The 24289-nt window shown below is 52.1% G+C and overlaps 7 protein-coding genes across 7 annotated transcripts; 2 read left to right on the top strand and 5 right to left on the bottom strand.

The window, feature by feature from the left end:
• Nucleotides 1-3957: 3957 nt before the first annotated feature.
• CABS01_07089 (uncharacterized protein) lies at nt 3958-4236 on the top strand (the record flags this gene model as incomplete). Its single annotated transcript, XM_060540453.1, has 1 exon — nt 3958-4236. A coding segment is annotated over one exon (279 nt), but the record flags the coding sequence as incomplete, so codon positions are not given.
• Nucleotides 4237-9549: 5313 nt separating this feature from the next.
• On the bottom strand, nt 9550-10781 carry CABS01_07090 (short-chain dehydrogenase/reductase family Oxidoreductase; the record flags this gene model as incomplete). The annotated part of the gene is made up of 2 exons (XM_060540454.1): nt 9550-9916; nt 10042-10781. The coding sequence occupies 2 exons, from the start codon at nt 10779-10781 to the stop codon at nt 9550-9552; spliced, it is 1107 nt and encodes a 368-aa protein (XP_060403339.1).
• Nucleotides 10782-15454: 4673 nt separating this feature from the next.
• Nucleotides 15455-15709, bottom strand: CABS01_07091 (uncharacterized protein; the record flags this gene model as incomplete). The annotated part of the gene is made up of 1 exon (XM_060540455.1): nt 15455-15709. One exon carries the CDS (start codon nt 15707-15709, stop codon nt 15455-15457), a length of 255 nt encoding a protein of 84 aa, XP_060403340.1.
• Nucleotides 15710-16073: 364 nt separating this feature from the next.
• On the bottom strand, nt 16074-16313 carry CABS01_07092 (uncharacterized protein; the record flags this gene model as incomplete). The annotated part of the gene is made up of 1 exon (XM_060540456.1): nt 16074-16313. One exon carries the CDS (start codon nt 16311-16313, stop codon nt 16074-16076), a length of 240 nt encoding a protein of 79 aa, XP_060403341.1.
• Nucleotides 16314-17329: 1016 nt separating this feature from the next.
• Nucleotides 17330-18079, bottom strand: CABS01_07093 (uncharacterized protein; the record flags this gene model as incomplete). Its single annotated transcript, XM_060540457.1, has 1 exon — nt 17330-18079. The coding sequence occupies one exon, from the start codon at nt 18077-18079 to the stop codon at nt 17330-17332; it is 750 nt and encodes a 249-aa protein (XP_060403342.1).
• Nucleotides 18080-18375: 296 nt separating this feature from the next.
• Nucleotides 18376-18630, bottom strand: CABS01_07094 (uncharacterized protein; the record flags this gene model as incomplete). Its single annotated transcript, XM_060540458.1, has 1 exon — nt 18376-18630. One exon carries the CDS (start codon nt 18628-18630, stop codon nt 18376-18378), a length of 255 nt encoding a protein of 84 aa, XP_060403343.1.
• A 3499-nt stretch (nt 18631-22129) lies between these two features.
• Nucleotides 22130-22534, top strand: CABS01_07095 (uncharacterized protein; the record flags this gene model as incomplete). Its single annotated transcript, XM_060540459.1, has 1 exon — nt 22130-22534. The coding sequence occupies one exon, from the start codon at nt 22130-22132 to the stop codon at nt 22532-22534; it is 405 nt and encodes a 134-aa protein (XP_060403344.1).
• Nucleotides 22535-24289: the final 1755 nt, after the last annotated feature.

Consider the following 24289-nt stretch of genomic DNA (forward strand, 5'->3'; position numbering starts at 1 on the left):
TTGGGTCTGGCCCCGGATGCGAAATGCAAGGGACCTGGCTAGCCATTGAACACTGCACGCTACGTCGCTACCTCACTGTGTGCAGACACTGCAGAGCGTAGCGCGGACAGAAGCTGGGTCACCCATTGGTGGGCAGCAGACACAAGGAAAGCCGTTGACAAGTGAAGGGGTGTTGGCGTCTGTTAGGCTGCGTTGCGGAATTGTGGTGGTGTGCCGCGGCCGAGCACTAACAGCTTCACGGCCAGATCCTGTGGCCTTATGTCAGCTGAACCAGGGGTACGTACTATGCTTAACAGCCCGGGCAGTGATGGAGGGGTGGAAGACTCAAATGTCAAAATTGCAAGTGGGGTCGATTCTCGCTGCTTTCTCTTCTTTTCATCCCGCGCCTACTACTCCGTAAGTAAGGTACCCTAGGTACCACACGGTACGTACGGACAATACATCACGCAGTAATACATAGGTACTCCGGACGCCAGGCACGCTGCACGCCGGCATGTTCCCCTCGGCTTATCTGCTACTCCTGGCCTTTTCAGCAGCCGCGGGTGATGAATTGCCGTCATTGCATCAATTGGTTGACAGACACGAGGCAGGGGAAGTGTCTTGTTCAATGCATCGAGTGTTAATCAATGATTGGCGTCAATGGTACTGTGTAGATGTTCCTGCACGATCTGAAGCCAAAAAAGCAAGCGCCCTCAAACGCTTCACTCGTCCTCTCTGATCACCTCCTTCCTACTTCCCTTACATAGTACCTGAGGTAAATACTGCTTGAGTTCCTCCGCTCTTTCCTTAGTCAGCTCGAGTAGCGAGGGATACGTACCTGCTCCTGCTCTTCCACCAGACGGCAGAACATGGGCGTGCCTGTGCCACCAACGGCAGGTGAAGCTGCAGATGTGCAGATGCGTTGATGCAGGTACTCGTGCGTACCATCCTGCCTTGCCTGCACCTGCCTCGGGTGCTTGGATGGGACGGAAAGTGCCCTGACTGGACTTGGAAGGAAGCAATTCACTGTTTAACTCCATCGTTTTGCATTACTAGAGGATTGCCGCAGTACATATAGACGCTACCCTACCCTCGAATTCCGTACTATTTAACCTTAACCCTTTTTTTACCTATCCTTTCCTCTATTCTACCCTCTCCTTTATTAAAAAATCGCTAAAATCGTAGTTTTAATAGCTTATTAATAAATTAATATTACTATTTAAAAATAAATAACCTATTTTTATATATAAATATTAAGAGTTTTATTATTATAAAAATAGTAATAAATATATTAGAGTATTTAAAAAAGCTTTTTAATAAACTTTTAATATTATTTAAAATAATTATCCTCGAGCTATAAAAAAAAACCGAGGCGCTATATTAATATAGCCCTATTTATTTTATTAATATTAATAATACTTTTTTTAATATAAAATATATTAATAATACTCTATAATTACGTTATTATACTTCGTAAATCGTACTTAATATTAATAAAGATTTTAATATTATTTATTAAATATTTTATTAAGGTCGTTATTATAGGGTTAGTTTAGTTATTAATATTTTAATAAGTATTTTAATTTAACTTAGAAGCTCTTATAACTTTTAATTAGAGGTTTTTAAAGAACTTATAATTAGACTTTTTATTTATTATAAGTAAAGCTATTATAGTTAAAATTATAATATTACTTAGGAATTTTAATAATAAGTAGTTAATAATATAGTTATTTTTTTTTTATAATAAGCTTAAAAAAATATCTTAATTTAAGTACTAGGTAGGTATTATATTATTTTATTAAAACTATATTCTTATATTTATAACTTAGAAAGAATTAACTTTCTTTGATAATAAGGTACTTAGGAAGGAAGCAATTGTGAGAGTTCCTTCTATCTCAATCTACCTTGGAACCACCACTCCCACTCACGGGCAGATTCCTGAGTCTTCTATCTTCCTCCACACAACTTGACGAGATACCTACGCGCCCCCCCCCCCCCCCCCCCCCCCCCCCCCCCCCCCCCCCCTCCCCCCCCGCCCCCCTCTGCGACCGACCACACTACCAACAAAACACACACCACACACCCCCCCCAGCACAATTCCTGGGTTCCTCTCTTCCCCCCCCCACCCCGGCGCAGACCCCCCCCCCCCCCCCCCCCCCCCCTCGTCTTCGGTCTTCGACCCTCAATGTCTCGGTCTGCCAGTAAGGATTCATCATCAAAACAAACCATCAGTCTCATCGCCACGACGCCTTTGGGCCAGAGGAGCGAAGAAGGAACATGGCCGCACGCCAGAGAACGCACATGACACCGCCCCAAATTCCATCCTCTTGATCGACGCCTCCTTCAATATCAACGACCACAATAACCGCCATAGCCGCCGTGGACCGCCCTTCTAGCAACTAGGACGAAGAAGAAGCATTTGCCCATTCTCAAAAGTCTTGTCAACCTCAAAAGGCACGGCTATGGCTGTCTTTGCACAAAGCCGTTACAGCTCGACAGTCTCGCGTACCTACCCCATCAAATCGCATCATCTCAATCACCAAAAGTCTACCGCCCTGGCTTACTACGGCATGAGCTTGCGCTTCCATCGAACCATACGCTGCCAGTCAGAGAAACATCTCTCGCATCGCCCGCAAGCTTTGATCAGCAACGCAGCCAAGACCCCTTCCGAGCCGTTGCCGTTTTCACCTGCGCGCTTGTCACCAAAGTCTGTTCTTGCCGATGCCCATCCGTTCCTCTTATAGCCCAAGACAACAAACGGACGAAACGCATGACCACGAGAGTCAAAGTCATCGTAAACATCGACAATTGAGCCGCCTAGATTCCTCCCAAAGTCATCCGCCCACCGCTCAAAGAGTCCCGGCCCGCTCTCGTGCCCTCCATCGCCTGGCCCCCGCATGCTTCCCGTCGTTTCGCCTCACCAAGTTCGCATACCTATCACATTCGCAAGTCGTTGCCACTTGCCACAACCTCTGTTTATCCACCGCGTACTTCTTGGCCCTCTGGCTCTCTCACTGTCTCTCTTGCTCTCGATTTGGTTCCGTTCGAAGTTGTTCAAGGAGTTGCCTACTCGTTTTTAATCGCCATCATCTCTTCCAAACGCCGAGCTGGACGCAGGCAAGGGGTGGCTCTAGCAGAAACGGGAGTCGGCTGCGTCCCGCACTTAAATACATGGCTAGGTACGCCCTGCCGCTCCATCACTCTACTTGTTGGCGCCGAGCTGTACTCAAGCTTCCAGGTCACGTCGGCAGCTCCAGCAGTCACCGTTGAACATAGACCAGCAAGCACACGGTTCAGCAGTTCCAAGACAGATGCTTTACTGTATGCTCCGTAGCCACCTACGGATGCGCCGTGCTGGTCGAGGGTCTTTAACCTTAAAAAGAAGCAATTGGTCCGACCTGCCCCAAGGCTTCTTGCCAGTCAACGCGCGCACATGCTTAGAGCTGCCTGCATTGATGCTTCCGCGCTGATCACTAGAAACCACTGGCCAGCCGGGCAAGCGTCAGATCCGTATCAGCCAGGCCTTTGGGTAAATGAACTGACAAATGACAGACTTCTCAACCATCTACGAGGGGCGTGTCGACCAAATTATCAAGAGACCAGGGGCGCACTAACAGGCCACAACTCTTCCAAATGTCTCACCACCCAACCAAATTATAGCGCCAACCGTTGCAAGCTCTTGTCCACTGCTCATAATGTCCGGCTCTAGAGCCAGTCAATGCAGTCTTGGATCCAAGAGCATGTGGAAAGCCACTGCCCAGGCTCGCCAAACCCAGGCAGTTCTTAGCTTTGCAGCTTCAAGAGCGGCAATCATAGTGTACGCAGGGCAAGGCGATGCCCAACCGCAGTTCACAACTTGACTTTCGGATCAAACGTATCGACTCCAAACTCACAACTACAATGTGGTTGCACAGCGCCTGAGAAACATAGCCAAGGACTTAATCTTATGCGCGACTCTTGTCTTCTGTTGGACCCCTTTTCTGGTGTCTCAACTCTCAACTAAATAACGGGGCGGATACGGCCCTCACAATTTCGTCAACCGTCTATCGTGGTCTATTGGTTCAGCCTCAAATCGTCCCAGGGCCGCTATGGTGTCGTTGCACCAAACACAATGAGACCAGTACCAGGAACCACAGCAGAAGTTCAGGTAGATACTCTGCTGCCCTCATCCTGCAGTTTGTTTCAAGAGCCTTGCACTCATACCTGGTGTCTGGCCAAGCCAAATTGGTGTTTGCTGATCGGCGCAAGATTCAATGAGATACAGGAACTGCGGTGGTATCTGCGCCATTGTCGTCAGTCTGCATCTCGCGTGCTGTGTTTGTAGATGCTGTGCCCTCGGCGCCGCCACTCAAGATCCGCTCAAGATCCGGTCAGCTGGCGTTCCCTCGACCAACCCCTATTTTTGACTCTTAACTTTTCAATCTACCAGCCGCACGACCTCGATGTCTGCTCACCTAGGCACTACCGAGCGATGTCAGCAGATGAAAAGATACGAGCAGTTACACAAACATCAGCTTCTGTTTTGCTTAGGCTCACGCGCAGCAACTATTTGTCGTCGTCTACGAGACTGGCGAAGGCCATGACAATCACTAATGTCCATTGTGGCACCCTGGTCTCCTCGAACGACAGCCTGGGCCAAGTGGCCGAGACGCTTTACCAGGGCAGCTTTGGCCCGCGCCCACTTTGCACATCACCCGTGCCGCCATGCAACCCCCCGCGTTTCCGTCAGATTCGCGTTTCGGCTGTAATCCAATGCAGCGCTTCTTGCATTCCAGCCCTCTCTCTCTTCAGCTCTCGAGACGTCCTGGGCAAACTTTCAGCTCGGCTGCAACTTGAGCGGGTTGCCTATCACCAGGCTTCCCCGTCCTTGCTGGCTTTGGGCCGTTTGGTTTCGAATCGAGCTCTGTTTCAACCTATTCATGTCTCGGGGCTGAAAGGAGGTTGATTCGACACATCAACGAGACTACCAACTGCATCCCCGTGGACCTGGTCTTTTGTGCGGTAGAAAGGAGGTGGCAATACGTGCCTGGTCCGGTTTTGTTCTGGCTCGAACTACGGCCGACATCCCGGCTTATTGAGCCCGTCACGGCACAGCAACTGAGTGGTCTTGCGGAACAAACGGCTGTCGATTGCAATAGAGGTTCCGGCCCTACTAGCTACAGCCCATAACTGCCCTACGAATGCTTCGTACGGTCATCATTGGAGAGAAAGAGATTCCGAGCTGCGCATGCTTCTTTTCCCCAAGGCGAGACGACCTTTACGCATGATCAGGAAACAAACAAGAATTCTCCCACTGGACACCACTAGTCATCTCGATTCATTGGCACTCAGTGCGCATTCAATGCTAGCCAACGAAGACACCTCGAAGCCTCTTGGTCCCACTGGATGAACATCTTCGCCCCACGAAAACGTTAGAATTGGCTCGAATTCACCTCATAGCATCTACTCAGTGCAGTACTCCGCAGTGTCTGACTTGGAAACACAACGACTTCACGATTCATGCAAAGCACACAATTTCGTTCACGGGGGTGTGTCTCGCTTCTTGCTGTTAGACGGACAGCGATCCCTTGGCCTTCAGCCGTCAACTTTTCAAACTCCCCGCTAGCCAAGCAAACGGACGCCGTCACAGCGACAATCTTTTTTCCCCCACCCCCTTTCGAAATTTTGAAGAGGGGCTCCCGACACTTTCTCTCTTGGACCATCCCTGCGGACCTGGCCGCCAGCTTCCGCGGCCAATCAGCAAGCCGTGCCTGGCCCTTTTACCTTTGCAGCGGCGATCGTAGCTCCTTGCCTTTGCTGGTTGGGTTAAATCTCGCCATCTGGACAGTGAGCTCAGCTGGCTTCGTCGGTTGCCAGTTCGTTCTTGCGAAGCTTGAAGAAAAGTGCCGGTCATTCTTCGTGCTGCTGTGGACGAAGCGCGGCACGAATATTAAGCCTGCGAGCAGCTTGTGAAGACGTCGGAAGCCTCACCCATTCTCGAATCGGATCGGCGTCAGCTTCATACAGCATGATTATTCTGATGCTGGAAAAGAAACTATCTTGCACTGCAAGACGTACAGTGTCGGAAACTCCTGCACTGCTATGCCCTAGCGCGTCCTTGTGCCCGTACGGAGAACCAGATGTTGTCATCAGATCTCATTCATGGCAGATCCCGGCCAAGGCGATGCTTCACACTTGTATGGAAGTTGGAACGCCGGAGCTGCCGTTGCTGTCGGCGAGTCGATAACTGCTTATTCGTACAGAAACGGTTCAGCCCAACGGCCAGGAATACTTTGCGATATGAAGATGGGCAGACTCAGACTCTGTAAAGGTGCAATTTCTTAAGCGAGTCCACCCTGAATCCCAGCCGAGTGGTTGTCGGCTGTTCGGTCGGGAAAGCTACTGACCCAACGAGTGGGATCGCAGCCCTAGATTACCAACGGGTCCAACTCTTTGAGATTGAAGAAACAAATATACACTTTCTTGGCAGCACTCAGCGAGATTGATCCTTCAGAAACGATTCATCAGATCCAGAGGCGCTGCTTCAGAGGGGCTGCTTCTGCGGCAGCGCCTTCCGCAGGTCGCTTTGTCGGCGGCGGTGCAGCATGCTTGGTCGAGCCCTGCTAGACCAACACACGTCAGCCAAGTTGAGATGACCTGGACCATCGAGATTGAGCACGAATCGAATGTAATCAATGTTTGATGGGCATGTGGGTGCGAGATTTCTGCTGACGGAGCACTGAAAGCCTTGACGGCCAAGGGGAAATTCCCGCTACAAGAAACACAGATTCAGTTCCCCCGCCTGCTCCAAGGACTTTCCCGGTCCTGCAGCACGGCATGAACGCTGGCGGCCTGGGTTCGATATGGCCCGGTGCAGCCGCAGATTGAGGTTGTCGCATCTTGATTAACTGAAGAAAGAATGGAGTCATCAAAGATGTGCCGTGCGCCAGTTCGTCTGATAATGACGCTCCTACCAGCCGGGCCGTTCCCAGTCTTTAAGATTTACAATTGGTTTTTGACGGTCCAAAGCTTTTTTCTTACGGAGTACTTATGTTTTTTCCTCTCCATTGTTAGCGCTAGAACGTGTCTCCAGGTCCACTCAACGGCATGTTGTTGGCAAGGCTGACCCGGAGCTGATCGCTGGGGAAGACGAGGGATATTCAAGAGATTGACGACCAAACGGAGCACCTACGGACGAGCAACGGGGGCCAACGTGGCATCGACTGATGACGGCACAGAAAATCCCGAGGGATGCGGTTGTAAAATGATGACCCACGATCTTGTTGAAAGGACACGGCTCACGCGGCGGCGTGATCGGACCGGAAGTTCAAGAATTTGACGGCCTCCATCCTGGCACAATCCAGGGCGAACGGACATTTATCACCCATCCATGATCCAGCACATGGCCTCCCGCTCATCACCGTGTGGATATAGAGGAGGCCAGCCAGACTGGCGAATACGCCGACAGATCCAAACTATCGGGGTCGAAGGTCCCTTGAATGCTAGCTACTTCATCGCCACGATCCAAACTCCAGGATGCGTTCGTCGATACTGAGAGTTGACCATGGTCGTTGCGAAGGAGGAAAGCTACGTCAGTCAATATGTGTAAAACGGTCTAAGATGAAAGACTCCCCACAGCCTGGACCAGTCGTGTGGCCGAAGACTTATGCAGTCCCCGGGGCGAGAGTCACGATTCGTGTTACCACGAGAGGCAAGTGGTTTGGGATGGCTCAGTGATGGATCACCTCTGCAGCCGCGCAGCGTTTCTAACATTACGCATCCGTACGGAATACGCCCACGTCCATTTCCCCCTTGCCGGCGCTAAGAAGCCGACGTTATCTCGCTTCCGCACCACGCTGGGCCGCCCCAATCTCCGCGATTTGCACCTCTCCCTCCAGTTTGGCCGTCACCCTGAGCTCCCCATCGGACGGTCATCGAAAGCCAGTTGTCAGGGCTGAACCAAAGGGCTGCCCGCACACAAAAGCATGGCAACAATGGAGTCAAGGTTGCAAGAGAATTTTTTCCTTACGAGAGTCTGGACCCTCCATCACTGGGAAGCAGCTGGGAAGATTGGTATCTACCATGGCAGAAGCCATGCGATGATTCCCGCTCCGTCACTCCGATGGCCGCAAGACTCCCACACTCCACGTGCCGCCCATCGAGTCGCCCAGTCCAGTCTCCCCATGCTTGTTATGCACCCCTGCTTGAGGAATGCAACCCGAGACGGCGGGTTTGGTCTGGAATTTGATCTACCTGGTCGCGGGGGACGTGCTACAGGTTACTACCGGCCGAAAGTGGTTGCATTACTGCGGCCCTGTCTTGGATCGCCATTCTTGTTCTCTGCGCTGCTTGTAACACCGCTTCTGAGTCCGGCTTGAGAGACTCTTGCCAAAGGAGAGTGCGCCTGGGATAGCATGGCTTACAATTTCGAAGATTGTGCTGCACGAGCGAGTGCACTGCGGTCAAGCTCATTTGACTCCCATCTGCAAGGTTTCCGACTTTTCTCGCGCAAAATATCGCTCAACAGCGGGCCCGGACATGACGGTCACAAAGTTTGATGCCACTTGTTAGGCTCATGTTATTTTTTGTTTACAAATTTCCCCGAATATGTCAAGTCGACGCGGTTCAAGGCGCGGTCCGCGTCTGTCGGCGGTGGAATTGGCGTTTGGCGGGGTAAGCCTCCGTCCGCTGGAGCCGCTAGTACGAATGCCATTACCAGTACACAGAGTATCCGTATGTAGGTATTACAACTCACACAGGCCGACCCTGTCGAACGGCGGAACATGAGAAATTGGGAATTTGGGAGGGGGCGTGCATTGCATGCCATGCCTCTTGAGGTGACGTTGAGAAGTCGAGACCAAGTTAAGAGATGGTATGAGCGGCCATAGTTACGGCTGATAAGCCCATATTGGGGATAGTTCGTCCGTGAGTCGATCGAGTCCAAGGGAACGTAGTTAGCCGCAGGCGATGGCAAACACTCACCGGCTGGCCGGCGTGCTACGTCTAAACCTATCTAGAGTTTGGTATGCAGTCCACTGAACATCCGATGGGTGTGGTATGATCTGTTGGGACTGTTGTAGAGGGGAAATGCCAATGATTGGAAGCGACGATGGGGTCGCGCGTCGGCGACGCGGTGGTGTGAGGTGACATTGGATGGGCGGGCGAGGGCCCACGCCAGGTGGGACATCCAGGGTTCGATCGATGACAAAGTGGTATTGTGCTATCTTGTCTCGACGTCCGGTGTAACACTCTTGGTGCCAGTTGCGGAAGCGAGACATACTTCTGCCCGGCCCGGCGATTGATATGAGGCCAGCGCCGGCCGGACCCCCGGCTCCGGAGCCGGGGAATTGAGACGCCGGGCCGCCAGACCATGGACCCGAAATGTATTCCGATCTCTGATGAACGGTTTGAATTACCAGCAAAGATCTGACCGTCTGTTTACACGGTCTGGGCGTTGAGTTCATTGTAGCAGTTGATTTCGTCAAGTTCAATTCCATGTAAATTTAAACACTTTATTCAATGAAAAAATAAAATCGACATTTAGTACAACTCAAGAGTGAGTAGAGAATGCCGTATAACCCGGAGACATACTCACTCAACCCGATCCAAAACATCCTCCGTCCACCGCCAAAGCCGTCCAGCCAACTCCCCATCCGTCGCCACCTTATCCAGCTTATCATCCGCCAAGTGTCCGACGGGCATATAAAACCCGCCATTCACGAGATCCGTCTTCTTGGCCGCCGCGGCGGCCCAGACCTGGTTCCAGCAGCCCTGCTCCGGCGTCAGGACGGAGGACCCCATGATCGTTTGCGGGAGGTAGACGAAGAGGCGGTTGAGGCGGCTTTGGTTTGTTACCAGGCCTGTGTCGACGACGCCTGGGTGGATTGCGAGGGTTGTTATGGAGGGGTGGCGGCGGGCGAGTTCGCGGGTGAAGAGGATGTTTGCGAGTTTGCTTTGGCTGGTGAGAGGAGATGTTAGTTTGGGAGATTTCTTGGGTTACTTTTCGAGACCTGTGATGACTTTGAGGGCTAGGGGAAGTAAGGGGCAAGAGTGGGTGGATGACGAAGAGGATGAGCAACGTACCCGTATCGAATCCATTGGCCCAGAACCGGCGGTCCAGTTTGTGTTGTTCCAAGCGTCTCGAAGGAGATGCCGTCGCGCGGGTGGGCTTGGTACCCGACGGACGTGAGGTTGATGATGCGTACGTCAGCCGGGGCATCGTCGTCGCCGCCGCCGCCGCCGTCACTAGATGAAGATCCAGATCCCCTAGCGGTACGTAGTAGGACCGGTAGTAGCTCCCGAACAACCATGGCGTGGCCTAGGTGATTCGTAGCAAATTGGATCTCGTAGCCGTCGGCTGAGAGGCCGGGAGCGCCGGCCATGATGCCTGCGTTGTTGATTAGGATGTCGAGGCGGGTGTGAGTGAAGTGTTTCTTGATGGCGGCGCGGATTGAGGGGAGGGAGGTTTGGTCTAGGGGAACGAAGGTTAGGGGTGGAGGGGTTGGTGAAGAGGAGGAGGAAGCGGCGGCATCGATGAGGGCTTTGGCGGAGGCGTGGGAGCGGCCTGAGAAGTAGATGTGTGACGGGTTGTGAGCTAGGAGGGCGAGGGTTGTGGATTTGCCTAGGCCTGCTGTTCCTATGTGGTTGTTAGTCCCATCGGTGCTGGTGATTGTTGTTGTTGGGCGAGGGTTCGCGTGCTGTGGGTGTAGGCTTGTCTTGTGACGGTGGGTGGATGGTGAGCAGGTGTTGGATGATGTATGTAATTTTGGAGGAGATGGGCTCTCTTTCTTGATGACATCGACAGCATCCTGAGTGAGCCTCATCCAGCACTTGAGAGAAAAGGGCGAATCTCAGGATGAATCGTGACTGGAATACTCCTGGCAGGTTGACGTTACGGAAGGGATTTATCGCCAAGACCAGCGTGGCGGGAAGGCAAGCGAATGGAGGAATATGTCGCGGCTAACATGAGGTAAGGTAGAATGATGGGGGTGAGGCGGCATAGAGCTCATGCGCGAGTCCGGAAAGCTCTTTTCGATATCAAGCTGGACATTAATATCGTAGGAGGTGAGATCATAGTCTTGGGCCTTAGCTATCCATCCCTCGATCTTGAGTCTCACACAGAGCGTATAGACCCAGGGAAGAAAGAGGAGACAGACGGAAGTTATAGGAGAATAGGCCTTGCTCTCTTCGAAAGCTACATATTGAGCATTGAAGGGACAGTTGGAAGAATGGGAACTCAATAGACTCACCGCCCGTGATAAAGATGACCTTCCCTTCGAGAGATGGGATATCTGGAGTTGGATCATGCATGTCCTTTTCGTAGACAAAAAGGGCCACCATTGTTTCGAGGAAATCGAGTACCTCAGATGATATGTTGGTCGTGTCGGCTAGATACTCGGTCACTAGATGTCGCGAGGACGTCGGGAGGGACCTATTCGTCGAGCGCTGCCGGTTGGGATCTCGCTCTCAATCCAGGTCAGGCGTGATTGCAATAGAATATGTAATCGTTCCAAGGATAGGATGACCTCTTGACCTAGAGGTAGCAGCTGTTGCGGTCTATCCGGCTGCCCAGATGTATCTTGGCAGTTCGCGATATTGAGGATGTTAGTCCGAACTTAGACCAGAGACTTGACCACGATCGACTGTGTGACTTGGGGAAGGTGGAAAGACAGGAGGGTATTCACTCGTTTTATATCTATTCAATGAATTCTATGCACTTCCAAGCCTCGCTCGATATGCGCAGCGAACTGCACTGACGCTTTCTTGGATCCTACGCATGCCTAGGCTACATCTCGTTGACGACCGTTCCATTCACCATGTTACGCCGTCGGCGATGTGTGTTCCCCCATTGAAACCTGACCTGAAGATCACAAATTTCCTGTTCCAAGTGCTGTGACTGGTCAGGGCAACGAAAAATAGTCGATTACAAGGCTAGGTTCCTGGGTAACGCTGGACGGATGAGGCTATCATGAGTGTAAGCCGTCTGCATAGTGGCTGGTCCAAAGCTAGGCTCATTCGGGCATGCGGGTCTGTAAGCAATTCGTGAGAAGACTATTCGTCGAGCGGGCTGGTCCGTTCAAGTGGTAAGACAGGACTGAACGACGAAGCTTGAGGAATGTGATGACGGAATGGAGCAAAGTGAATGATGATGCCGCCATGCCGGTTTGAGCGGTGGGGATGTAAGCCAGTGGCATTTGAAGAATTTCCGCTTTGGGGATGGCGGGCGGAGGTAGTCAGCCTTTCGGCATCATGCTTCTTTCACACATCAAGGCTTCGAGCTCGTGGTTATCGGCTAGCAAGCCGGCTCTTGCTTGGCTGCGCGCGCTCCCGAGGCAAAGAGTCAAAGACTGCGATAGCTCAGGCACAACAGAATCTACTTGAAGTGGTCTGGCGTCGAGAGTGACTCACTCCGATCGCGTCGCACGACACAAGGTTCTTGGAGGGATAGATCGAGCAAAGGTAGCAAGCCAATTGGTACTCCAGCGCCACTAGTGACCAAATCTAGCAGGCAAGAAAAGTCCAGCTTAAGCATCGGCGACAACGTTAGACGTGGAGCTTGCTGTGTTGCTCCCGTGCCGTCTGATGGTCGGAGTACGGATGCCACGCGGAGGAAAACGGGTCTGATCCGAGGGATTCGCTTTCGGGGTCCGAAAAGAGATGGGAGGACTGGGAAGGGTCTTGGGACACACATGAACGGCGTCGAAGATTACGCCGAGGCCGGGGGACCCTCCACATCACATGGCTCCGGGACTCTCTGATGGATCACGAAACAGAGGGAGACGGGGTGGAACGGGCTGGGATGACACGGGAATAAGAATTGCCGCGGTGAGTTTGCCGTTTGTGTTCTCTTCTACACTACCTGATGACTGATGCCCCACGGCTGCCTGCTCCCCCAAGTCTCCAGTCCATGCGAATCATGCGAGTTTACCGGGAGATGACCATCAGAGAGGAAGTCAAAATCAGCTTGGGCCCGTGCCGTGGCCCGTCCAGTTCCGTTTTATGGTCGTTTTATGGGGTAGGTATCAACGGGTTGATTGTATGTATGGAGTAGTAGTTTGTTGCCGTTTGGAGCAAGAGGAACGAGGAAAATGAAGGGACTTGAAGCTGGCACACTGAACATGCTCTCGGCGGGGAGATGGGATTATAACGCAGGGAAACCCAGTCCCTCGGGTCCGCGCAATGTGAATTTCCCCTGTTTCACTTTGAGCAAACGGTTCTTTGGACGGAATGCACAGGTCGGCCCATCCATCCAATGCAACGGCCAGCGGGGAGATGACAGATGTTTACGCGGAAAGCTATCTATGGGGCCTGGAGTTTGGTGACGGGCGATGACTCTGAGAGTGAAGCTTGCAGGCTGCACATTCTCTTCCAGGAGGTTCCAATGATAATCACAAACAGCGTAGGTGGAATTGCTCCGGTGTGAGCTCCCGCCCATATGCATGTTTCTGATCCAATCTGTACAATTGGCTGGAAGCAGCAATGTCTTTGCCCGGGGCCATCTGAGCCGTGGAACCGCGAGACGAACTGCGCAATATTGGTCCGGGGTGACTGTGCATATTTTTGACATTTGACATTTGATATTTGTTTGCTCATTGCTAAGCATTGTATGGATGGATACATGATCTAATGACACAAGGCCAAGCTCCAAGTGACAAACAGTTATCTTGTGACTGGTCACTTTTCGACTGCAACCAGCACTTGGGTGCGGCCGGTGACCGGTCTTTCTCCTCCACCTCCAGCTTCCAGCTTCCAACTACGACCAATACGGACGAGTAGTCTACAGGTAACTTTACTGATTCCGGATCCAGTTCCGAAGGTGAGAAAAATGAAGGCAGCACTGCATTGCGAGTACGGATCTCTGTTTCCTCTATTGTCTTTCCACGGAGCCCGCGGTGTGAAGAGGGATGAATGAGGCCAGATCCGAATGGTGCAATATGGTTGGGATTGCATTGCACGAGAATACACTGAAGAGGTGCCGTCACCCGAAGCAAAGCCTCGCTGAGTGTGAATGCCAACCACGTCGGAAACTCTGGGGTTTGGGTTGCGTCGAGTGGGTGGTGTTGTCTTTGGTGATGGTGATGGATGGCAGTGTACGCTGCACCAGACAATAGCTCAAACCACAAACCAAGACCAAGCCACCTCTTGGGTTTCCTCCTTTGGTTTCCTCTGCCTCTTGGCCTGGCTCGGGGGTTGTTCCTTGACCTCTTCTAGGCGCTAACGCAACGGTGGTGCAGTGCAGTCAGGCCCGTTCCCTTTGCTCCGTTCAGGGTCTCGTGGTGTAGGCCCTCCCCGGTCCCCTCATCATGCTCCCCCACGTCGGGCCGGTAATCAAAATCGAACTTGGTCTGGAACTCCTGTCAGCCGATGTTTCCATGCAAGGCCAGAGTCTCTTTTTTGGCTGTGTTGCCTGCCTGCGCGGTCGGATATTCTCCGCTTGGGGAGTATTCCTTGCGAGACCGAAGAAGAGTTGCAGCAATTCCGTAATATGATGAGTAAAGGAAAAGCAAAAAAAAAAGAGAAGGAAATAAAGGGTTGTGTAGTGTTGTATTTGTGACTGTTGCAATTGGACTAACCTTTGCATGCCAATGTGGATTTTTCGATCCAACTTCCACACACCGTTTGATACCCCGGCCCAAATGTTCTCCAATCGGTAGCCCCTTGAAAATGAAATCGCGGATAATCCGTCCTTGATTGCGTTGGCGCCGTCTCATCTTAGGTGGTTTGTACTCTTTTTCTCCGTGGGATCCCACTGGGGCCGATTGCCGAATTCGAATGCAACCCTTCATCAGGAACCCAGAGATTGACAACGGGCCTGGTAACGGGGCTCCGTTCGATCATCGATCAAGATGCCAAGTGTGGGAAGATGAAAAAAAAAATAGTAATGGGATGATGGGCCCGGCGAGCCTGGCGTTCGAAGGGGGGAGGAGGGTTGCAGCTGGAGTGGTGACGAAGCGGATGGCCGCGTAACGCGTCCCTTTATCCGCGTCACCTCATCTCGATTGTATTGCTGTCTTTCTCAGGGACTCTGCTCTCTCGTTCCCATGTTTCCCGAATTCCCGTCCCGCTGCCCTTGCGGCGTACCCTTCTCGGGGGTTGCTCATTCCCACCTGCGACGACCTGACCGTCAGCGTTGCCGGCCGGCCCACCCGGGCGGGGGATAGAGAAGTAGGGCGGTGCGGTGCGGGCGGGCGGAGCGAACGACTTGGACGGGCTTGGTTCATCTGCGGCTCATCTGCGGCCATTGACGAACCGAACGCATCCCCCCCTTGCTTGCTTGCGTGGTGGGTAGTGGATGAGCGGATATACGGGATAAGGGGGGTTGAGAGCCAGTACGGAGTAAGCCAAGCAGAAACGTGAGAAGCACGATGCTTTTTTGGCGTGATTGAGTGATTGATCGCTCGATGGAGATAAGGTGAGATGGGAGGAGGAGCCAGTGTGTGGGTGAGATGGATGATTGCCCTGGAAAGTTGGATGGGATGGGGTGGTCTAGGATGGCCTAGACTTGCAGATCTCTGAGAAGAGTGGCAAGGGGGGAGGGCGTGGTGACTGGTCGAGGTAGGGTGGAGGATGGATCGCTGAAGGATTCGTCCCGGGGCGGTCGGGCGGGAATTGGAGGATGGAAGGGAGGGTAGAGGTAGGGTAGGGGGGTTGTTGGAGCAGACAAGGAGTCTAGTTTCTGAGAAGACAGTCCTGCTCTTTGAGTTGTCTGGAGCCTGGAGGGAGGGGGGATATGTGAATATTGAAAAGACATAGAGTAAAATGGAGAGAACCAGAAGTAGAGAGAACACACGGGATGATCCCTCTCGAATCGGTTCAGAAAGCTGTCAAATCCCGGCAGGCGGCAGGACGCAGGACCTCAAATGTGTGTGAAGTCGGGAAACGGATCGGGGGGTCATAGTGACAGGACAGAGCTTGAGTCGAGAATGAGCCCATAAGTTCCGTCCCATAAACCCGCGGTCCACACAAAAAGAAGAGTCCAGTCAAGTCCAGTCCAGTCCAGCCGGGAGCCCGGGCCTCAAAAATCAAGGCACAACGAGGCACTGGGAAAGCTCATTACTCAAATGAGGTAGAAGGGGAGAAAGAAAGTAAACGAGTGCCCGGTTTCCAAGTTTCTCTCAGTGCCAGGAAAATTGGATCTCGTGGCCCCTGACTCGGATGTCTGCGGCCTGGAGCAGGGCGAGAGCGTCGGCGGCGGTGGTCTTGTGGAAGTAGACGACAAACACGTAGCCCTCGCCCGTCTCGCTGGCGGCCATTGTGCTCGAGAGGCGTGTCGTGGCCGTGTTGACGTGGGTTGAGAAGAGGTGCTTTTCTTGCGGCGTCATGGACGGCGGGAACCCAGATGCGCGGATGCCCATGAAATTTGACGACGCTCGGGGTCGGAGGGGTCCACTCGGGGAACCCATGGTGGCGATCGCTGGAGAAGCCGTGGTGAAGGTTTTGGGGGGTTATTTGGGGGAGACCGGTTTTGCTGTTGATCGACGATGTTATTGTCGTCGAATCGGGTGTTGTCCAGTTGCTGTTGCTGTAGTTGTTGTTCTTCTTCTTCGAGCCGTTGGCGAGAGAAGATGTTTGTCGTGACTGTGGCTGATGTTGTCGTCGTTTACTTTCGGGGAGGTTCGTCGACACCGGGTTACTAATAGTAAAAGTAGATTGTTTCCCGTTTCTGCTGGCCGAGATGTGTAATCAACCTTCCAAAGAACCCTTTCCGGTCTGCTCTGGCTAGCAGGCAAAGTCCCTTTATAAATCTATGGCGTCGACACTGGAGACGGAATGACGGAAGTTTCTTTGTCTGGAAGTGTAAATACCGAGGAAACCGTCTAGAGGATGTGGAGGGGTTTCTGGATTTGGTTGTAGCGGTGGTGATTGTGGTGGTAGCGGTGGTGACGAAACTGCAAAGAGGAGAGTCAAGATTGGACGGGATAAGGAGAGGAAGCAACGCAGTCAACAGGAATGTTCCAGACAAGCAGATGCACAGCAAAGGGTTATCGAGGGCAGAAAAAGAGAGCAAAAAAAAGCAGTGGTTGTGGAGGGGGACTTGAAAGGGTCTTTATCATCTCACGCCTCACGGCATCCACGGGAGGGGGAAGGGGTCTGGAAGGGGGCAGCGAACAAATAACATGGCCTTGCCATGGTCGCCTGGTACTGTAGTTACACAGCAGCAGCATCCCATCCCATCGCCCATTGCCCATCGAGACCCTCGTCGCCCTTCCTCATCACACATGTGTACTGGGTAAAAGGTACTGCGGATATCTACAAGGACACAGGTACCTTGAGCTGCAAGGTTCTGTGGTAATGTACATATTACTCCATGGCTTTCTACAACTCTGCCTTGTCCGTCTCCCACGGCTCCCCATGGCCTGGGAAGAGAGATTTAGGGAGGGGCGCATGGCTGGACCGAGGGCTGTGGATATCTCACGTCCCTTGACTGTGGGCTCGCCCAAACTGTGGTGCCGCTTTTCTTCGCCTTTACTCTGCTGCCAGCTGCCTCTCTCGCTCTCTCTCTCTGCTGCAGCAGCAGCTCTACCTTTGGCCAGTGTATGTCCAGTCCTTTCGCTTGCCGGGGCTGTGGAGTAAGAATGGGCAAGGAACAAAGAGACCCAGCGCCATAAAAGGTACGGATACACGGAGAGGGGCGCGCACCAGTGTACCAGACACTGACCAATGCGCCAGAACGGCTCCAGGGCGGTTCCAGGTTCCAGAATTTGTATGTCGTTCCCCTTCTCTCTGCCCCCCAGTCTCTGCGCAGTGCCCAGACCTGGGTAGTGCTCCAGCCAGCACCCAGACACAGGTAGATGCCACGGAATTCAAGAACTTGCGCCCAGAGGTTGCGCATAATGACTAAGGTTACCTTAGTTGAGGAGGACCCGCGGGGGACCTGTTCGCTGAAGTCCGTTGCGTCCACTGTCTGGAAGGACGAGTGCCGTCGCGGCATCATACAGGGGCACTGGGGTTTGGGCCAGGCTCTCCTTTCTTTGCTCTCCAAAGTGTTTGAGAGCTTTCTTTCTCTGGTTTTGGCTCTGGCCTTCTGATCCATTGAGACCCCTTCTGCTCTACTATGGCGTATCCGTAAACTATGCTTCTCTTCCTCCCAGCGTGGAGAGCGCATTTTTGCTTTGCCCATCCATTTCCCGTCAGCCAGGGCTGTCCAGGGCCTCAAGGATGCCGCCACTATTAATAGGATTCTAGAACAAATTGACAGTGTTTCAGAAACACGAGCCACTCTATTCTCGTACGAATTCACTTCACCACCAGCAATCAAATCTTTTGATGACCTCTCTTTTTGCGCGAGTGTACGGATACACGGCGGTGATTATATGGTTCAATGTTGAACAATATGTTTGAAAGATGCACACAATGTGGTATACAAGTATGGATATTGGGTATTTTGACTCAAGTTTGAGGGGCTCGTTTAACCAGTTAGCCGAACTTTTGCGGCCCCTCCAAGGCTGCATTTCCCGTCATTTTGAGTTGGCCCTTGAGCATGCCGTCTGGAACCTTGGGCAGAAACGGCCCCCAAGTTGCCTCTATTTCGGCTCCCTTTGTCTTCCATTCAGCCCTTTTGGCACTGTCGGCCGCGGGATGCGTTTTGAAGGTATTCGCCTTGGCCATGAATGTGTTCCAATTGTTTTGCAGCTTCGGGAGGTCGGAACGGTTGTTGACCAAGAAACACATTGTCTCGGTACTGCTGATGTGGTCTTTCGAAGCCAGCATCCTTCACATGTCCACAGTAAGGCATCTATCTACACATGAGATTATGAGGGAGAAATGGCACCGGAAGAAAAAAATCCTGCAGACTGTCATTTCAACTCAGCGCCTCCGATTGGACACACTCGATCGAAATGCCTCGTCGCTAATACGAGATGTCCCGGCGATCATTGCCCTTCACTTTACTAACCGGTGACTTATTACTGCAGCAGCGCAGACTGGCAGCAAGCCATAATCAAAGAGGCCACTCGCGCGCCGTTCCAACCCCTCGTATAAGCTCATTCTCGAGTGGATCTGCGCGACTCCATTCGCAGAAAAACCGCCTATTCCTGAAAGAAGGCCTTTCCCGTTCTCAAATGCTCATGTACATTACATGCGTTGATGCCCATATGCGAAGCTACACTCTAATTTCGATGCTTCCTTCATGGCTGCTCTCTGCTCCTCCCCAAGGCCGACCTGTAATATCAGCACCCTACTGTCAGCCAGGCTTATAATGTATTTCCGTTCTGTTTCGGCATCCCTCCCTTCTATCTGGGACCGACATCTGACGAGACCAAGAGAGGCTGAACTCGCCGACGCCGTTGAAGCTGCGGTCATAAGATCAAGGGTACTGTACATATAGCCACGCGGGCCACGGGTTGGGCACAGCGCAGATCAGTGCAGTCCGCCCTTCTCCATTCTCCATTTCTCCAGTGAGCGATTTTTACCAAGCGGCCATGGAAGCGTTTTGGCGAGGCGGCAAACCAATCTACGGACAGGAGCAAACTGTGGGCATGCTCCGGCCCGAAGTGGGAAATCGTTGCCCGAATGGAAAGGTCTCCCGAACTTCTGATCAACGGCTTCTGGCCTGATCACACGTGTCGTCTTGCTCATCACTTGTCTCGAAACTGGAGAGCCGTTATTTGCAAGGCGGCACCGGGGAAGCTATCTCACGGCTATCAACGTTAGTGCGGATGCCTTCTTGTCACTCTATTCCTGGATGCCCCCTTTGTGCAGTCACTCACGCAGCGTTGTACAACTTGACTTTTGACAGTTCCACCGCAGGAAGGGGGGGGGGGGGGGATTGAGAACGGTCTAGGCCTTCGCCGAAAAATGCTATGCCGACAATGCAAACATAGGACAAACCGACTCGTGCAAGTCGCATCACCATCTACAGCACAGCCTGGAGCTGGCCTGCTGCGCGCGCAGGAAAGCAAATAGAGCGCGCATAATCCGCGGCGGCTGAACGGGGTTCAATCACGATCAATGTAACCTTGTAAGCGAGCTAGACGCCGCCGCCGAGGGGACTGGGCTCTAGCCTCTTGGTGTCGCAATGTCGACATCGTGCATCGTGCATCACGCGCATCCCGTTGGTGTACCGTGTGGCCCTTGAGCCTGGTCGCTTGAATCGCAGTTTCGAACAGGTGGCACGAAGGAGGAAGAGGAGATAGAGGCACAGATCAGGAGGTGAGCTTGACAGAGAGACGAGAGAGTAGCGAGGGGTCCCACGATCCACGATAGCTCAGAATAGGAGATTTTCGGTTTCAAGTTGAGTGTAGGTGGTGGCACGACGGCGGCGGCCGGGGGTAGCTGGCCCTGGGATCCTTTGACGATTTGCTCGCCTCTTTTCTCGCCTCGCCGACCCGGACCTAGCTCCGGACCCTTTCCCCGTGCGTCCCTAGGTAGGTAGCTGGTATAACTGCTCATGTATCCAGGTCAAAGGTACTCTGAACTTTGGGAACTCCGTACTTGATGATATGGAGGAGGCCTGTTCGAGTTCCATATGGGTGACAGACGGATTCTCGCGATGGAACCTGGCCACTGCAAGCTAAGCAAGCGAGCCGAAGCTTATTGCACTCCAACCTCGCCCGTCAAATTGAGTGTATTTCCCACAAACGTTGCGTGATGTGATGTGCACAACTGCCGGAGCTCTGTTCCGTCACCATAGTTATGGATCAGGATAACTTCGATGGAGCCCCAGCTGGCCCGGCCCTCAGGTTCAGGTGTCTGTGCCGGATCGAGACAGACTGGACGCGTAACGGTAACGCACATGGCAGTGTGAGAAAGGAAAAAGTTCCTACAAAATCCTTGAGATGGGATTCTTGTGAATGCTACCCTACTGGCAAGAGTAAGGTACCTTGGCAGAGTGCCTGAGCTTAAGTCACTATGTACGCGACAGCTATTTTGGCATGTGTTTGCCAGACGGGAAGATAAACTTGTCCGCGTCAATGTGACACCTCCTTTCAGGGTCCTCTTTGTCTCGAAACCCGCGGTTTTGATTTCCCATTGACGAGTCCACACGGGCTTACGTGCCCTCGCTCATGCTAAACCAACTGTCCGAGCAGCGCAACGCGAACAAGAACCGTCCCACCCCCACGCGAACCCGACGAGACGTTCCTTTGCACGTTCCTGCGCATCTTCAAAGGATGTTTTCTCGTTTTCTCTTCGCTGTTGCGCAGCCGTCCACATTGTGACATTGCAGCTTGCGCAGTCCTAGGCCGCCGACAACACCACCACACCCCTTCCCGCTTGGCACGCTGTCACACTGACTCCGCCTCCGAGGATCTCGCGGTTTGGCCGTTGGCCCGTTGCCGTTGCTGTCTCCAGCCCCCGTGCAACCCGGTCGATCCTCTGCCTTACCAGAATACGTGATCAACCGAGGAGGATCCCGGGTCCCGCAGAAGGCTTCCAGGAGTTGAGGCATTACTAAACACCAAGACCTGCGAATATTTTACGCTCGTCCGTTCCGCGTCACGCTACTGGTGATCCTCTGCCCTGGCAGAAACACTCTGACGCGCAACACAGATCGTACGCAAAACCCACGAGGTATGAATAGTCACAAGTCATCCGCGACGCGTGTCTTGTCTTGTTACCCGTTGACACATCCTCTTTTTCCACTTTCCACATGTTCCTTCATATGCTTAGTTGCAACAAATGTCCTTAGCTGCGGTTGCGACGTTGGATGCCTAGCGTGACTAACATTTATGGTGCTGCGCCTTGGCTGGACTTGCCGTGCAGGCTCATGTATGAAGACATGGTGACCCTTGCTTGAGGGTCCCTGGGCGTCGGGCGCAAAAAACAACTACGGATACGGAAAACAGTTCATCGCACAATGAAGTCCAAAGGTCCAATCTCTTTCTGGAAGGCCACTAATACGGCACCTCCGAGGCTGATTGAAATTGCTGCCCGCGGCAAGCAGATTTGGCGCCGCTGGGCGTGTTGTGCGAACAGACCACGAAACAGAAAAGCCAAGAAGGAAGTCTGGGATATCTCCTTTCGCTCGCAAGAAAAGTTTCCGAGAGACGTGGCTTTTTGGTTACTATCGAGTCGGCCCGAAAGAAGAAGCTCTTCGTCGAATACCTCGCCCAAAGGATGGATTGATCTGGGAATGAGATGTGACGGATACGGACATCAACGAAGAAATGCGTATTTTAGAGTGCGATTAGCTATTCAAGGGTAATTATTCCGGTGCTGGGATGTTGACTCAATGACGCGGATCCAGCCAACGCTTCTGAGATACACATGCGCCTGCTGCGTCTCGACGCTGCTGACTGGTCTGCAATTCACGAGACTTTCTGCAGCAGCCACTGGTTTCCGCATATCGTATGCCCCGATTCGTAGAGGCCTCCAGACTTGTGATGCTTCTGGTTGGGCCACTCGAAGGTCGGCGGGATCTAACCCTGGATACGAACCTCCACAGTCATTGCTGAACTTCTTACATGGTCTTTTCACTTTGGTACAAATGCTGTTGGCAAGAGGCTGTTTGGGCCGTTCTAGAACACCATTGGTAGTGAGTGACCAGGTTGCCGTGATGGTGGGTGATATCGCTGAAAAGCCTTTGTCCTTTCATCTCTTGGGTGTAGCGGACATCGAACGACATTGTACCGGCTAGTTCCACTCGATACACACCTTGTTGACAAAGTACCACCAAATAAACGCGGGTACCGAGGACCTATGGCCCGATACTTGAATCCCGAGGTGTCACACGGTGACGTGTAAGTACCCCAGACAAGCAGGAGTAGTCATTCCGGATTCGATGATGAAGCAGGAGGCGTTGTTGGCGTATGCAGTCGATAAGATCCTGCCTACCCATTCGATGTTCCGGAACAAGCAGGCAGAAGAGCGGTCTGGAATTCCGAGAGGGATAATGTGACTGGACGAACGAAGCAGGCTTTCTTATATTACGCCCGAACTCTGTCTAGGCAATAGCACAAGGTCAAAAAATCTCGGTACTAATATCCCGAGTTGTTTGATATTCTAAATTTGGCCTTAGACTTTGAGTCATTATAGCGGATTGTAAGGGTCAGGATGTTGAAGGTGTTTATTGCCTACCAACAGTGAATTTGAAGCCATGATCTTAAGTTTCAGCTAGCCCAAATCTATTCAGCGAATTTCGTCACAGTATTTGGTCGAGGAGGCCACGGCATATATGATACATCGACCACGTGATAATATGATGGTTCATCTAATTGTCTTGACAGCAATAACATGTAATAACCTATGATTCCCAACCAAACTTTGACTCACCCACGATTCTTATATCTTACGCTTTCAGCATCTACGTAAGTGAAATAACAGCAAGGAAGTAGCGCACAAGACGCTCTAAAGATTCATAACCACTTTTGTAAGGTACGGACCATCTCCAAGCAAAAATAGAGAGACCGGCGAAAAGATGAGATTCAGAGATTGAATTAATTCGCATACGGCATCGTATAATGTGAACAGAACTTTTTCTGGAGGAGGCTTTCTACGGTCCCCTTGACCTCTCATAATCTAATCTACGAGTATAGTATAAAGATCTGAGAATCATATCTCACTGACTCAAATTCCGAAGATGATAAGTGTTATGTTAGTATGAAGGTGTTTTGCCCTGACTTTGCTTGGGGTTTCAAAGTTTTGATGACCGCCTTATAAGTTGTAGGAATAATCTCGTGAGCCCTCATTTCTCAAAACAATCTACCATTAGTATGAATGATGGATCTGATCCTCTGATTCTTGACCTCCACGGGAGTCTGACTGTCCGGCACTATGAGTCCTCCGCCACAAATTCATTTGTTAAAGAGAGACTCCGGATTCATGTTCTATAAGCTTTTTGAAACTTTCTTCAAGTTTGTCTGTAACTTGAGTGGACCAAAAGCCTATCAGTCGCTGAAGAGGCATCGCCCGACTCTCTCTGCCGCCGTTCTAGACTCCATCGTCAGTCGTGGCCCACCGAGCCAGCCCAACCCTGAAGGTCCTTAGCAGCACTCTTCGTCGCAGCAGTCAAGCCTTGTTGGCTAAGTGGTATAGCGTCTCACTAGTATTAGTGACATGAGAAGATCGGCGGTTCGATTCCGCCACGAGGCAATGCGTAGCTCACACAACAGAGTGACACCTTTTGTTTTTGGATGTCATCGACCAGCTCCCGAATGAGGGCGATTCGCGACTGTGCTCCAGTTACCCAACGTTTTCTCGTTTGATGTGTCTACAGCTGGGCGCATTGCAGCTATTGGTATAATGATGCTGAAGAGCACAAGTTGCACAATCAGCGAGTGAATACAGTTGTATTGGCGCCGGAATTGCGTCCACAAGACATATATGTAGCTTGTTTGATACGCATTTTTGATAACAAGCGCACTTCGCAGAGAGTTGCCGGCGTTGGAGGAGT

Source organism: Colletotrichum abscissum (genome assembly GCF_030869225.1).
Source record: "Colletotrichum abscissum strain IMI 504890 chromosome Unknown Scaffold_15.1, whole genome shotgun sequence".
NCBI classification, from domain to species: domain Eukaryota; kingdom Fungi; phylum Ascomycota; class Sordariomycetes; order Glomerellales; family Glomerellaceae; genus Colletotrichum; species Colletotrichum abscissum.